This window comes from Heloderma suspectum, chromosome 8, assembly GCF_057233095.1.
Source record: "Heloderma suspectum isolate Gila_16-S chromosome 8, 16-S_ref, whole genome shotgun sequence".
In the NCBI taxonomy this organism is placed as follows: domain Eukaryota; kingdom Metazoa; phylum Chordata; class Lepidosauria; order Squamata; family Helodermatidae; genus Heloderma; species Heloderma suspectum.
In genome coordinates this window covers 26,394,018-26,409,028 of record NC_139465.1, presented here as the reverse complement: position 1 = coordinate 26,409,028, position 15,011 = coordinate 26,394,018, and the positions used below count along the sequence as shown (strand labels likewise).

At 45.3% G+C, this 15,011-nt stretch overlaps 1 protein-coding gene across 2 annotated transcripts in view; it reads left to right on the top strand.

The window, feature by feature from the left end:
- Window positions 1-15,011, top strand: part of CDH5 (cadherin 5) — a 57,676-nt gene that overhangs the window by 17,174 nt on the left and 25,491 nt on the right. For both annotated transcript variants that reach the window (XM_084812437.1, XM_084812438.1), the window contains exons 2-5: window positions 8,149-8,363; window positions 11,796-12,084; window positions 14,135-14,251; window positions 14,494-14,661. In XM_084812437.1, the coding sequence (XP_084668563.1) occupies window positions 8,178-8,363; window positions 11,796-12,084; window positions 14,135-14,251; window positions 14,494-14,661 (760 nt within the window). In that variant the 5' untranslated portion in view covers window positions 8,149-8,177. The remainder of the gene's footprint in view (window positions 1-8,148; window positions 8,364-11,795; window positions 12,085-14,134; window positions 14,252-14,493; window positions 14,662-15,011) is intronic.

Below are 15,011 nucleotides of genomic sequence, written 5' to 3'. Positions count from 1 at the left end.
GACTATATCACTGTGCACAGCCAACAGGTGGTGCCCCCAACATGGCAATAGAGTTCGATCCAGCTTTTCCCGACCTGCCGCCCTCCAAGCTATGCTGGCTGGGGCTGATGGAAGTTGTAGTCCAACCCATCTGGAGTGCCCCAGCTTAGGGCTGGCTGGTCTAATCACGCCTAATTGGATGATCTTATAACTAACAGCGCGACAGTGTTCAACTTGAAATCTCAGACTCTGCTTTATTGGAGATGGAGAAAGAATTCACTAGCTTAAGTTTCTCACACAAGGAAAAGAAACAAAGATGTTTGGAACTTTTCTGCATGCTATGAGAATTTCAAAAATGCAGAGTCCAGCATTTTATAGGCTGAACTAAGATGACCACTTCAGCTGTTGATTCAAAGACCAAAAAACACCAAGATCAGATCTGGATATCATTCTCTAGCGAAAGCAGCAGCACAGGTATCACTGTTTCTCAGTTTTATGTATCAATGATATTACCTATTTTAAAATGGCTTACATGGACCACACTGCCTAATGCATGTAATCCTAAGGTAGCTGTTAAGAGGAATGCCATCCTTTGGGATCAAGTGTAGGCATAACCATTTCCAGGATTGGTACAGCTGGAGAAGTTCCTTTAATGGACACTGAGGGATAGGTGATGTCTCATGGATGGTTTTTGATGGCAGGTGGCAACTAGCTAATCAGATATACCTGGCACTGCAAAGTTAAAGTGTTGAGAACCACAAGGAATGCAAACATGAGAGCTAAGCCTGCTGCTACTCAAGATTTCATCAAATTAAGTCTTTCCAAAAAGAATTTTTTCACTGCAAGGAATTTATGTCTCTGTGTGTGCGCGCATGCAGGCGTGCGTATAATCTCTCCTGTAAATACAAGTTAAAAGATCAGTTTCTTCCACTAATAATTATTGTTTTGTACCATTATTGTAATTGGAATTGTTTTTAACAGTGTATTTTAAATATTTTAAAAAATATTTATCTGTGAACCACTTAGGGATTTTATTAAGCAGTATCTAAGTATTATGAATAAATGAAATATCTGTTTATCTTCTGAGTTGCAATAAAAGGCTTTGGCTGTATAAACATAAATATATTGTGTATTCAGCCATAGGTGCCTTGGGAAAAAGAAAGTAACAGATGTAGCTTGTGGTGTTTTTCTGTATATCTTTATTACCATTTTTGGCTTAATATCGTGAGGCTTCCGTTCCTGAAGCTTAGGGTTTTAAGCTATATCAGGGAAAGGCAGACTTCAGGCTTGCAGAATCTAATTTGTGTTTCAGTATAACCCCAAGATCCACCAGCTAGAGCCAGATGCAAAAGAGATACACTTAGGGTGCAATGGCTGGCTGGGGAATGCTGGGAGTTGTAGGCCTTTTCTGTGTCTAAACATGCATAGGATTGCGCCCTTAGAATCAAAGAACATGGGGCCTCTGCGCAGCTGCTGAGACAGGGATTTGCAGTGGAGGCTGCCGGCTCTGATGTCAGTGGGGCAGTGAATCCGCTCTGGGTTTCAGTCAGAACCAGTCAGAACTCTAAAGGAGCTACCCAATGTGCAAAGGGAGAATGTCAGTGGGGTGGTGAATCCGCTCCGGGTTTCAGTTAGAACCGGTCGGAACTCTAAAGGAGCTACCCAATGTGCAAAGGGAGAATGTCAGTGGGGTGGTGAATCCGCTCCGGGTTTCAGTCAGAACCGGTCGGAACTCTAAAGGAGCTACCCAATGTGCAAAGGGAGAATGTCAGTGGGGTGGTGAATCCGCTCCGGGTTTCAGTCAGAACCGGTCGGAACTCTAAAGGAGCTACCCAATGTGCAAAGGGAGAATGTCAGTGGGGTGGTGAATCCGCTCCGGGTTTCAGTCAGAACCAGTCAGAACTCTAAAGGAGCTACCCAATGTGCAAAGGGAGAATGTCAGTGGGGTGGTGAATCCGCTCCGGTTTCAGTTAGAACCGGTCGGAACTCTAAAGGAGCTATCTAAGGTGCGGTGCATCCTGACCATTGAGAAGCACTTGGAGAGCTCCTTTAGTGTTCTGACTGAAACCCGGAGCAGATTCACCACCCCACTGACATCGGACCCACCAGCCTCCACTGGGGATTTGTTTCCAGTTGGGCCATCAGAGTAGGACTTGGGGCAGAAGTCAGCAGAGTGATCAGGAGGGCCCCTAAATATACCGCAGAGCTGGCTTGCCACATTTTGAAGTAAGCAAAGTGACACACATTACCATCTAAAGAGGGGACCATCAAATCCAGATTTTTAAATTAACCATCTGCATTACTGTTTGGTTTGAGTAGCAGAGCTGAGCTGAGCTCACAGTCCTTCCACACAAAAATCCATGCCTGGTTACCCCGAGCTTTCTTCATTTCAGCAGTATAATTGCGGGGGAGGGGGTCATTTTGTTATTGGGAGTTGTAGGCTAAAACATCTGGAGGGCACCAGGTTGGGGAGAGCTGTCTTAACCACTGTGTCACCTCCATGCAAGCATTTTTACCATTGTTGTATGCTGAGTCTCTGACATGTATCTGCCTGCCGCACTTTGATTCACATTAACATGAAGGGCGGCATTAAAAAAAAAAAAGGCAGGCTAGATATGGAGATGTTCAAGCAAACGGTGTCAGGAAAAGCACCTGACAGAAAAGTGTCAAAAGCAGGCAAAGTGTAGTGGTTAGAGCTGGTTAGCCACTGTGTGAACAGAATGCTGTACAAGATGGACCCTTGATCTGATCCAGCAGGGCTCTTCTTATGTCCTTATGTTCTTATTTGTCTGACTAGTATTAGAAAGACAACGCTGACCAAGTAGATCAACAAGAGTGGTTGCATCATGGTAGAGCAGCTGCTTTGCATGCAAAAGGTCCCAAGTTCATTCCCCGGCATCTCCAGGTAGGACTGGGAAAGTCTTCCATGTGAAACCCTCTGGAGAACCACTGCCCATCAGTATAGATCAGCCTCCTCCATCCTGGAGCCCTCCAGTTGCTGTGGACTTCACCTCCCATCAACCCCAGCCAGCTTGGACAAGGGTTAGGAATCCTGGGAGTTGTGGTCCAAAACATCTGGAGGGCAGCTGTTTGGGGAAGTCTGGGGAAGATGGACTAATGGCCTGACACAGTGTAAGGCCATTTCTTGAATTTCTGAGTAGCTGGTAAGAAGGGGCACAGATACTGAGATCAGAGTGAAAATGTGGAAGTCTCAAAACATTTGCTCATCATGCAAAAATATAGTTAAAGAACCTTGTTAGTCTGAAAAAAGGCCGAGGGGCGGGCATGTTAGTTTCAGTGAACAAACTGGCTTGAGCAAAGAGACGATACTTCAGTTCCAGTGTGAGTCAAGAGACAAACGTATTTTATCTGGTGACACAAAGTCTGCTCCAAAAGCTGTCAGAGGAAGTGAAACCACTCATGAGTTTTGGGAACTCGAAAAGAGGGATCTGTAAATCAACCTGAAACACATGAGTGGAACAGATGCACTGCAGCCAGTGTGTGTGATCTTTCTGGCACATGGCTGATAAGTTTTGCTTTGATGCTGTGGGGAGGGATCTATCATCTCAGACAGCCTCAGCATAAACAAGCATGCAGCACATGCAGCACTTTAAGAGGGGTGGCGGAGAGGGTGAAAAACTCTTCCATATACTCTCAGGACTTGGCCCTGTGTCACATGGTCCTCCTTTAGTTATGTCAGTTTAGCACAGCTAAATCCTTTTCTTCAAAGATAGCTCATGAGTACCTCTGAGCATGTTCAGAGCATCTTGCTGGCCCCACCAAGCAACAGCAGCCTGCCGCTCACATTAAGGGCAAAACAGATGTGAAGGTAAATGCATAAATGCATTTGAAGCACAATCCAATGCACAACTATTTAGAAGTTCGTCACATTGAGTTCAGTGGTACTTGCCCCTACGTAAGCATTACACCCCTAATGTGTGTGTTTTGCCATGATGATAGCCAGCACCAGGAGATAAGCAGGATCAGTACCATCAGCATGCAAAGGGGGGGAAGTTCATTCTTCCCCTGCCCTCAAAGATGCCATTAGCAAGCAGGAGGGAAGTTCCCACTGGCATCTCCACTCCACTTTTTAATCATATATTTATATTTGATATATTTAATAATATGTGGTTTAAAATATAATTAATCAAGGGAGTTAATTAATCTGCATTTAATTGCAGTTAATTAATTTAGAGTTAATTGATCTGCAATTATTTAATTAATGAAAAGGTCTTCATTAATTAAAAGTTTTTAAACTTTGAAAAGTTTTGAAAAGATTCTTTTAAAAGTTTAAAGTTTTTTTAAAGTTTTCATTAATAGTTTTTTTAAGTTTTCATTAATTAATAGTTTTTTAAAGATTTTAAGGTTCTTTTAAAAGTTTAAATGATTTTAAAACTTTCTTTAAAACTTTAAAAGATTATAAAAGTTTTCATTAATTAAGGAAAAGTTTCAAGGAATCAATCTGCAGTTAATTCATCTGTAGTTAATCAATCTGCAGTTAACTGCAGCTAAATGCAGTTAATTAATCAAACTTTAATGGTTTAATATATAACAAGTGGTGCCTGCAACAAAATGTTGCAGTATGGGGTGACCACCCGCCCAGCTTTCCATTTCCCCATTCCCAGCAGTCAGTCAGTCAGTCAGTCAACAGCCTATGGCTATTGAACATTTTCAGTCCTCACATGGTTGTTTTTGGGGTTCCCTACTCCTTGGGGGGTTTTGCAAGTATTGGGATTCCCCCCCCCCAAGCATGCTGATACCTCCCTCTTGTGTGTGGAATGGAGCGATTTTGGCTACATAACGATCCATACTCACCTCTGTACTTTGGAAATAGAGGGAATGGCGTTGCGCTAATTATGTCACGTCTTATCTTCTGTCACTAATGATTGCTTCTCTTTCGATGTGCATACGAACAGTAGGCAAAAGCCGATGGCAAGCAAACAATTTAGTTGCTTGCTTGCAATTTGTCATGTCAACCTTTGTTTGAATACTCCCCAGTGTTCCTTTTATGTCCCAAGCAAGAGGGATTTAGCTCGGGTGAAAATTTGGCAGGGTTTCTTCATTGCATAAACCCTTCAATCCGCAAAGGAAGCCAGGTCTAAAAATGTGAGCAAAGAACAAGTATGATTTTGAAACTGGTCTGAGGCACCTACATCTGCAATTCACACATGTGCAACTTCAAAATAAAATGCTTCTGGGGGTCAAGGGATGTAGCAAAGTTTGGCTTTTATACGTTTCCAATTGCCAGGAGCTGAAGCAATATCTCACAATGTCTCTAGCAGTAATAATTCTTACCATTAATTTAGTACATGTTGAGTGTTCAAACAGATTTGTGTATGTTATTTCAGTTATCCTTACAACAGCCCTCTAAGGTAGGGTAGTTTATCTTCATATTACTAAAGGGAAGGGACTTGAGGATGACAGAACAGCAATTTTCCTGAAGCTACCTAATGTATTTATGGCTGAAATTATATTTGAACCGGGGACGTCCTGTGCACAAACATACATACACATTTAGAAAACAAACAAACCTCTTGGGGCCGATCTACATTGCGCCCGCCATCGCAATGAATTTGGTGTCCCATCGGGTTAAACGCTCTCGCATTAAAACATGATTATTCACACTCACCCATTTTCCCCATTGCAGTGCTTCATCGAATGCGTGAGCTTGGTTCACACTCGAGTGCTGTGCTGTTTTCCTACATGCGCTTGTCTTATCTCGGATGCTAAGCAGGGTCAGCCCTGGTCAGTAGTTAGATGGGTGACCGCCTGGGAATCAGGCTTCCTGCAATCTATCCCTTCAAATGAGACTAAGTTTTACCCTCTCCTATCCCCCGCTCCGGATGTTTTTTTAAAAATTAAGGCATTATCCTGGCAGAATCGGGGCTTCTCCGCCATGTTTTTTTTCCTAATTCAGGCATGATCTTCAAAGATTCGAAGTTGTGAAGCTTCAAAAAAAAAACATACAGAGCAGGGGATAGGAGGGGGTAAAACTTAATCTCATTTGAAGAGATAGAACAACCCCCTGCTCAGTGCAGGAAGCCTGATTCCCAGGCGGTCACCCATCCAACTACTGACCGGGGCCGACCCCACTTAGCTTCCGAGATCAGACAAGCACATGCACATCCAGCCCTTTGCTTGTTGCTGAGAAAACGGAGGCTGCTGAGGAAGCTATGCAATCAGTAGCCGGAAGAAGACATGGGGCCATCGAGAGCTGTGATTGGACAGGAGGGAAATACAAACACCACCGTATATGGACAGGCAGGGGAAGGGACTACGATCGGTTATGGTAGCAAAGGCGGAAAACCAGAGCACATTAAGGGGAAATACCAGTATATTAGGGTATTGAAAGCGGGAGCACGGAAGTGGGAAATTCCGGTTGCAATTCGAGGCAGGTACTGCATAGTGTGAAAGGCAGGTGGTGAAACCTCATTGGAAGCAAAAAAGGCACTAAGTGTAGATCCAGCCTTAGATAACTTTACAGAATGCCTTTTTAGAATGTTTTGATTACAATCAATGATTATAAACACTTGCCAGAAATGAAATTGGGGTTCGATCAGTCTGCTGTATATTGCCTTCCCTCATATAATCCTGCCCAAAAACAAAGTTCTTCCACAGGGACCTTTCTTGCTATCCCTTCAGGTATTCAGAAAGTGGCAATGCACAAGAGGGCCTTTTCTGTGGCAACCCCTCACCTTGGTGAGGGAAGCTTGGAAGGTGGCAACAAGGGAGAGGACCTTCTCCGCGATGGCCCCCCAATTCTGGAATTAATTCCCCAGTGGGGCCTTCTTGATGCCAACATCATTATCTTTTTGGCGACAGGTTAAATCTTTCTCCTCTCAGGCATTTGGCAGCACATGATAAAGTTTTTAATCAGGTCATGGAATTTCTTATTGTTGACTGTTAAAAGTGTGTGTGTGCGAGTGTGTGTGTGTGTGTGTGTGTGGTGTGTATTTATATGCTTCTATGTAAACTGCTTTTATATTATGTACAATATTGTATTTTCCATTCATTCATTTATTACATTCCTACACCACCCAATAGCCGAAGCTCTCTGGGCAGTTTACAAAATGCATTATAAAATGTATTTTTAGGTTTTATCCCTGTAAACCACAGAGCTTGGCTGTTGGGCAGTATAGAAATGTAATAAAGGAAATGAAAGGAAAATTTTAAATAGCTCAATACTGGGAGTAAATATTTCTTCAAAACATTTGTGAGTGGATTCCAGTGATTCCAGTGACTTTTCATCAATTGAATGTTCAGCCGCAACACTTGGAAAGCCTGATTTATTTTCGGGGTGAGCCTGTGGAGGCAGATGGTAGAGGGTCTCACACACAGGGATGTACGAATCCCTTACCTTGTTCCATTGTGGGGCTTCCGCGGTGGGGGGGAGGCGCTCCATCCTTCCCCCCGGAATCCTCCCCGGCGCGGAGCCACTGGCCAGGGCTGGCCACAGCCGGACCTCCGGCCACTGCCAGGCTGCTGCGGCCACAAATGGCAGCCACTACGCCGGCTGCCATTTGCATCCCTACCAAGCCGTGATAGGCTACATAAGTATTTACATAGCCTATAATGGCAAAAGGCAGGGACGCAAATGGCAGCCGCTATGCCATTTGCGTCCCTGCCTTTTGCCGTGATAGGCTACGTAAATACTTACGTAGCCTATTATGGCAAAGAGCCATGGCGTAGCGGCTGCCATTTCCACCCATGCTCTTTGCCATGATAGACTACGTAAGTATTTACGTAGTCTATCATGGCCAAATGCAGCCACGCAAATGGCGGCCGCTATGACAGCCGCCATTTGCGGCCGCACCAGCTCAGCAGCGGCCGGAAGAGGAGCTGAAGCCGCCACCGCTGCCGCATCCGCCGCATCTGCCACCAGGTAGGCTTCGTCCCAGGGGGGTTCCGTGGGGAGGCCATTCTGCCACGGACTCCGTGGGGCCAGATTCCAAAGAATCTGGCCTCACTGGAGTCCATGGCGTAATTCTCCTCCATCCCTACTCACACAGCAGAAGTGAGCAATTCACTTCAAAGATCATGCCAAAAAGGTGGGCTTAATCTGCCAGTGGAAGGCAGCAAATGAACCAGGTGGCCAATTGCAGTGCACCGTAAGACTCTCATTTGGAGGCACCCAGCACATCTCTAGTAATAGTTTGTATTACTCTACAGGGCTTCCTAAGGTCACCAGACCCACAGAGATGGCGAGCCACCATTTCTTTCCTCTATTTATCATGACACTGACCCTGGCTTGGGTTCATGGAGAAGATTTCTCAATGTCCGCCGCCAGCAGCAACATCCATAAGCGCATGAAGAGAGAGTGGATCTGGAATAACATGCACATCGAGGAAGAGCTTAACAAGACGTTGCCTCACATTTTTGGGAAGGTAAGGATGGATTTGCATGTTGGAGCAAAATATACCAACTTCAAGTATGAGCTGATGGGATCTGAGCTAGCAGTGACTGACCAAGAAAGAGACCTTGGGGTTGTGGTGGACAGCTTGATGAAAATGTTGACCCCTGTGTGTCTGCTGTGAAAAAGGCAAATTCCATGTTAGGCATTATTAGGAAAGGAATTGGGGGAAAAAACTGCCAAGATCATACTTCTCGTATACAAATCTATGGTGTGACCACACTTAGAATACTGTGTACAGTTCTGGTCAAGGCACCTAAAAAAGAACATTGTACAGTTGGAAAAAGTGAAGAAAGGGGCAACTAAAATGATCAAGTGATTGGAGCAACTCCTCTGTGAGGAAAGGTTACAACAGCTGGGATTGTTTAGCTTGGAAAAAGGGTGAGTAAGGAGAGAGATGATAGAGGTGTGCAAAATTATGCATGGTGTGAAGAAAGTGGATAGGGAGACAATTTTCTTCCTCTCTCCTAATACTAGAGCCCTGGGTCATTCCATGAAGCTGATTGGTGGGAGATTCAGGACAGATAAAAGGAAGTGCTTCTTCACACAGCGCATAGTTAAACTATAGAATTCACCACCACAGGATGTAGTGATCGACACCAATTTGGATGGCTTTAAAAGGGGGTTGGACAAATTCCTGGAGGAAAAGGCTATCAATGGCTACTAGTCCTGATGGCTATATGCTACCTCTGTTATCAGAGGCAGTATGCCTATGTACACCAGTTGCTGGGGAACATGGGCAGGAGGGTGCTGTTGCACTCATGTCCTGCTTGCAAGTTTCCTGTGAGCAGCTGGTTGGCCACTGTGTGAACAGAACACTGAACTAGATGGCCCCTTGGCCTGATCCAGCAGGGCTCTTCTTATGTTCTTATGATTCAGTAACAGTTTGTTACCCATCATTGACCTCGGGGACCAGGGCAGAGCACATGCAGAGTGCATGCAGAAGGGCCCCCCACTCACATAGCAAAGCCTGCCAGGGTGAGGGGATTATTATGGGCCTGGGAGGAGGCATGGCACCCGACTTCCTCATGTGGACGCAGGGGATGACTTCCAAAAGGTGCCTGAGAAGCTTCAGAGTCATCACGAGACATCAAAGGGAAGGTCATGCAATGCCAGGGAAGATTTCTGTGCATCACAAGATTGGAAGGTAATCTTGTGACACCCAGAATTTCCCAGCTATTGTGAGATTTGAGGGTCAACAGGACTTGAAGAAGGTCCTCACCAGTCAACCTCATTATTGGATAGGGAGCAAAATTTTAACCCCAAAGATCAATGTCAGTTTCTTCCCTGCTTATTGGAAAGGCCCAGCTGCAATCTATGATGTCTTCAGTTAAAAGGATGAGGTAGCAGGGGTTGTGAAAGGCCTCTGGCTAAGACTGTGGAAAGTTGCTGCCAGTCAGAGCAGGCAATACTGGGCTCGATAGACAAACAGGGCCAAAACAGTATGAGTTTAAATGTGTGTCTAGCAAGTGCACCTTTTTTTCCCCTTCTTTTTTACTCTTATCAAAATTCTTATCAGAATTTGAAAATGCAAAAAGAATGTTGATAGGAGGCACAGAGGCTCTGATCCAGATTGGAACCCTAGCATCAGGGTGTAGGGGGAGCTTTTTAGATCTGGACTGGGCCTTCTGCTCTTATTCTGGAGTAAAAGTAGAAAGACATTGCTCCTAGACACATATTTTTGGCCCATAGACTGAACTAGTACGAGACAGCTTCCTATGTTTTTAACTACTCCTTTTTGTTTTTTGAGCAAACACAAAGCAGGCAGAGCCTGATGTAGCTGTTCTGAGATAGTATTCGGGCCATGAACCTACAAGAAAAAGTCTCCAAGGCCATGAAAGATACACAGCTACAATTTTTAACATCTCATACTTCTGCCAACACAAAGCACTAGCATTCTAGCCCTGTGGCCTTTCTGTGAAGCATTTGCAGGTCTGAGCTAACGCAAACATTTCAAAAACGAATCCGATATGTGATCCTTTCTTGGAAGACTAAGTGGAAAAACTACAAGTAAAGCACTCTCTTTGGGGACAATTCCTCAGAGAGAGGAAAAGAGCTGGAACTGTGGAACTGGCTCGTGTTAACCAATAGGATTTGTTCTGGCTGCCTGTCAGTCAACAGCACTGATCCAGAAAGGTCTCTTCCTTCACTTTGCGGTAGCAGCCTGACAGATCCCAACTGATGTACAGGAGGAGGAAAATGTACAGCTGCATCTGTCAAGACAAGCATCAAACTCAGTCAAATGATAAACATCAACTGAAAAGCTTTGCCTGGCTGCCATGCAGTTAATGGAGCCATTTCATAATGTCTTTTCCGGTTGTAGATAAGCTTGCAAGTGTTACCATGTGTTAAATGTGTACTCCAACATGCACACCATGTAACTGAGTGACACATGTTAAGTATTTCACATATGCATGAAACCACTGGGTGAGGGTGTCCAGAGTTTGGGGGTTTGGTGGCACCAGTATGCTGACAACACCCAACTCTGTCTCTCCTTTCCATCAAGATCCAATGAGCTGTTCTTGTTCTAAATCAGTGTCTGATGTCAGTCATGGACTGCAAGGGGGCAAAGAAATGGAAGCTTTAATCCAAACATACAAGAGGTACCCCAGGTTAATCGAAAGGCAAATCAAGGAATAGGGAGTCAGCCTGTGCTGGATGGGGTTGCACTCCCCCTGAAGACACAGGCACATGGTTTGGGTGTATTCCTAGATTCAGCCCTGAACCTGGATGCCCAGGGTTCAGCAGTGGCTGGCCGTGCATTTGCACAGCTGAGCCTAGTGCACCAACTGCATCTGTTCCTGGAGATGTTCATGGTGACACATGCTTTAGTGGCATCCCATTTTGACTACTGTAGTGGGCTCTACATGAGGATACCTGGCTGTGGTGACACATGGGTTATTGTAATGGGCTCCACAGGGAGCTGCTTTCAAGAACTGTTCTGAAACATCAGCTGATCCAGAATGCTGTGGATAAACTGCTGACATGGCCAGCATGTACAGAGAGCATGTAACTGCCTTGGATATAGACATAGACCTAGAATCATAGAGTTGGAAGGGGCCTACAAGACCATTGAGTCCAACCTCCTGCTCAGTGCAGGAAGCCTGATTCCCAGGCAGTCTCCCATCCAAGTACTAACCAGGGCTGACCCTGCTTAGCTTCTGAGATCAGACGAGATCAGGCGCATCCAGCCCTTTGCTACAACAGTTTTCACTGGCCACTGGTCTGTTTCTTGGGGAAGTCTCTTCCCTCCCTGAGTTCTCCTCTGAGCCAGAGGGGGGATCAAGGGTGGAGACAGTCAGACTAGGTACTACCACTGCATTCCTAGGACTACATTTTGGTTTTCACCGTGTTGTTCTGTTTTTAGATTTTAATTCTCACTTACAGACCAAATTCTACTTTGTAGATCAAATCAACCATAAAGAATCCCAATGCTATGTACGTTATTGAAGGGGAAGGGGCCGGGACTTTATTCAGAGTTGATGACCGTACTGGAGACGTGGCTGCAAATGAGAGGCTTGACCGAGAAAAGAAATCTCACTATGAGCTGACAGCTCTCATTCTTGATCGTTTCAACAAGAAGCCTTTGGAGGAACCGTCCAAATTTCGTATCGTAGTCCAAGATATTAATGACAATGCCCCAGTATTTGAACAAAAAGTGTTTAACGGGTCTGTTAAAGAAATGTCACCAATAGGTAAGCTCCTGACCTCATTTTTTAATAAAACACAAACAAAGATGCTAGCATGTTTGCATGCAAAAAGGGGGGGGGGAGTCCAAACAAAATGTAAATAACAGGACCATATATCTGTCAGATACAGGGCCAGTGCCAAGAGTAGGCATGGTCAGGTACCTGCCAAGCAACCACACCCTAGCAGGGCCCCACTGACAAGACCCCCTCCCCTGGACTTGCTACTCCTCTTCATCACTGCAACCTCCTTGTTCACTTGCCTCACACAATGGCCCAGATGATGGTGATGGTGAGAAGAAGGAGCAGTACTTGCTGCCTACTCGCTCCCTGTCAAACAAACAAGTGGTAGCAATGACCAGAGAGAGGATGGGGATCAATACTGGCTGGTGATGATAGTGTGAGAGAATAAACTCACTGGAACAGGGGGCCCATTGAGGGGGCCTTGCTGAAGAACCCTCAAAAACCTGGAGCCAACACTGGTCAGATACAATAAGAAAACAACCTGTGCGACATACACTATGGTGGGAGGTGGGAGAGGGCCTTCTCTGGTGTGGCACCCTGGTTGTGGAATGCCCTCCCCTTGGAGGCCCAACTGGCGCAGACGTTGGTTTCATTTCTGTGCCAGATTAAAACATGGCTTTTTACCAAAGCCTTCGGAGGCTACATGCATTCCCTAAAGTAGCACACTGTTTTAACTTTTTATTGTTTCAGATTTGAAGTGGTATTAGCTTGTTTAATGGTTTAATATGTTTTTAGCTGTTTAAATTATTGATTGTTTTATACTGTTCAAATGGATTTTATCTGTACGCCACCCTGAGTTCTCAATGATACAGGGCGGGATACAAATGTTTTAAATAAAATAAATAAATAAATAAATAAATAAATAAATAAATAATCCTCTCTTGCCTTCTTATACCCAACCCTTGCAGAAACAAACTAAAACTCTGATCCACTCTAGTCACATGGAACTAGCTGTGTGCCGTAATGTGCGGCTCTGGATACAGTGGTTCAGTCCAGTCTGCATCAAGAGACATCTAGCCAGCGTAGTGGGGCCCTGGTGAGCACATTGATGGAGCCAAAGATATGCAGCCAGCTGCACTTTCCTATCAGCAGTGTGTCCAGGCCGGGCCAGAGGAAGCACCCAAATCCCTCAGGCGCATGCCAAGAGTCCAGTGCCCCAGTGATTCCACCAGCGCTACTGCTCTTGGCCTGAATTTACTGCGCAGCAGAGGACGGGCATTGGCGTTGACGTTGGCACAAGGCCCCAGAGCAAAGTTATGTCAGTGTATTGTGCAAATGACCAAAAGGAAGGTGGCTCTCAGGTCCCTGGCCACAAAACACTCTGCAGCAGCTACACACTGCAGCTGATCCACCACTAAGGCTACTGGGTAGTGGGAGCATCCTGCTTGGGCGGGTGGGGGTCTCTAACCTAGAACCGGTCCTGTGCAGAGGAGCCGACTTCCACACAGTGGAGGCTGGTGACTCCTATGTCAGAGGGGCGGTCAATCTGCTCTGGGTTTCAATCAGAACCAATCAGAACTCTACAGGAGCTATCCAAGGTGCTAAACCCATTTTGGGGATAGGGTTCAGTACTTCAGATAGATCCTTTGGAGTTCTGACTTGTTCTGGCTGAAACCCAGAGCAGATTCACTCCCACACTGACATAGGAGCCACCAGCCTCCACCGCTTCCAAATGCAAGTGTCACTTGCTGGTTGAGGACCCAAGTCTGTGAAAGCATCACGACATCTAATGAAAGGAGGATGACCTGACACACGGGGGCAGGGAGGCACATAAGAATATCCAGTTTGGTTCCAGAAAGTCAGTTTCTCATATTAGTTTCAACATCGCGATCCCTGTTCTCATTTGCTTTCTGTTACTGGAAGAGAGTCTAAACCAGGGGTGGACAACTTGTGACCCTCCAGATCTTTTAGCCTACAACTCCCATCAGCACTAGGCAGTATAGTCAGTCTGGAGAGCTACAAGTTACCCAGCCCTGGCTAAGCAATAATAATAATAAGTGTATCATTTGGTAACTTTCTCTCTCTCCCCCTCTAGGGACTTCAGTCACCGCAGTGACAGCTGTAGATGCTGATGACCCAACACTTACTGGCCATGCTGACATTTTCTACAAAGTTATTCAGGGAGACAAATACTTCAGCATAAATAATTATGGTAGGTACGGTGTCAAAACTTGATTTATTTATTTTTTTAAGGAGTCCTGTCGGATTCATTTCCTGCTAGTCCAGGGAAATTCATCCTCCATTTTCCTTTCCCTTTAGAAAATATTATGCCAACACCCTCAATATTTTCCATAGATCCTGGAAGCTTCCTTGTTCTCTCAGGACACTGGGTGTACAGATGAATCTAAAGGGAAAAGGAAGTGGACATGACATGCTTCTCTTTTTATTTTTAAGGAAAAATCTACACAGCTGCAGCCAATCTGGACAGAGAACAAAACGCTACGTATACAATTGTGGTCGAAGCGATGGATGGCAAGGGCCTACGCGCACAAGAATCGGGGACAGCTACAGTCCGCATTAGATTGATTGATATCAATGACAACTTCCCAACATTTAGACGACGTGAGTTTTACAAAGTCAAGGGATTAAATTAGAAAGCCATCTATCCCTAACCCTCAGCCAGTTTATGGGAACTAAGTTCAAGCGGAAGCCATGCAAACTTCTCCCTAGTAGATGTTCCTGACATCACAAGCTCCTCCCACCCTGCAGGTGCGCTTGAGCTGCCCACCAAATGGCTGAGGTGACCTTCTGCACCTGAGTTACATGCAGTAGCCCTGTTCAGGCGTTACTTGCATGAAAGAGCCATGTGAACACAAGGGGCTACAGGGCTGGCCTTGCATTTAGAAACCTGGAGACCGTTGCTCTTTCACATGAGTAATGCCTGAACGGGGCTACTATTAGTCACCAAACTA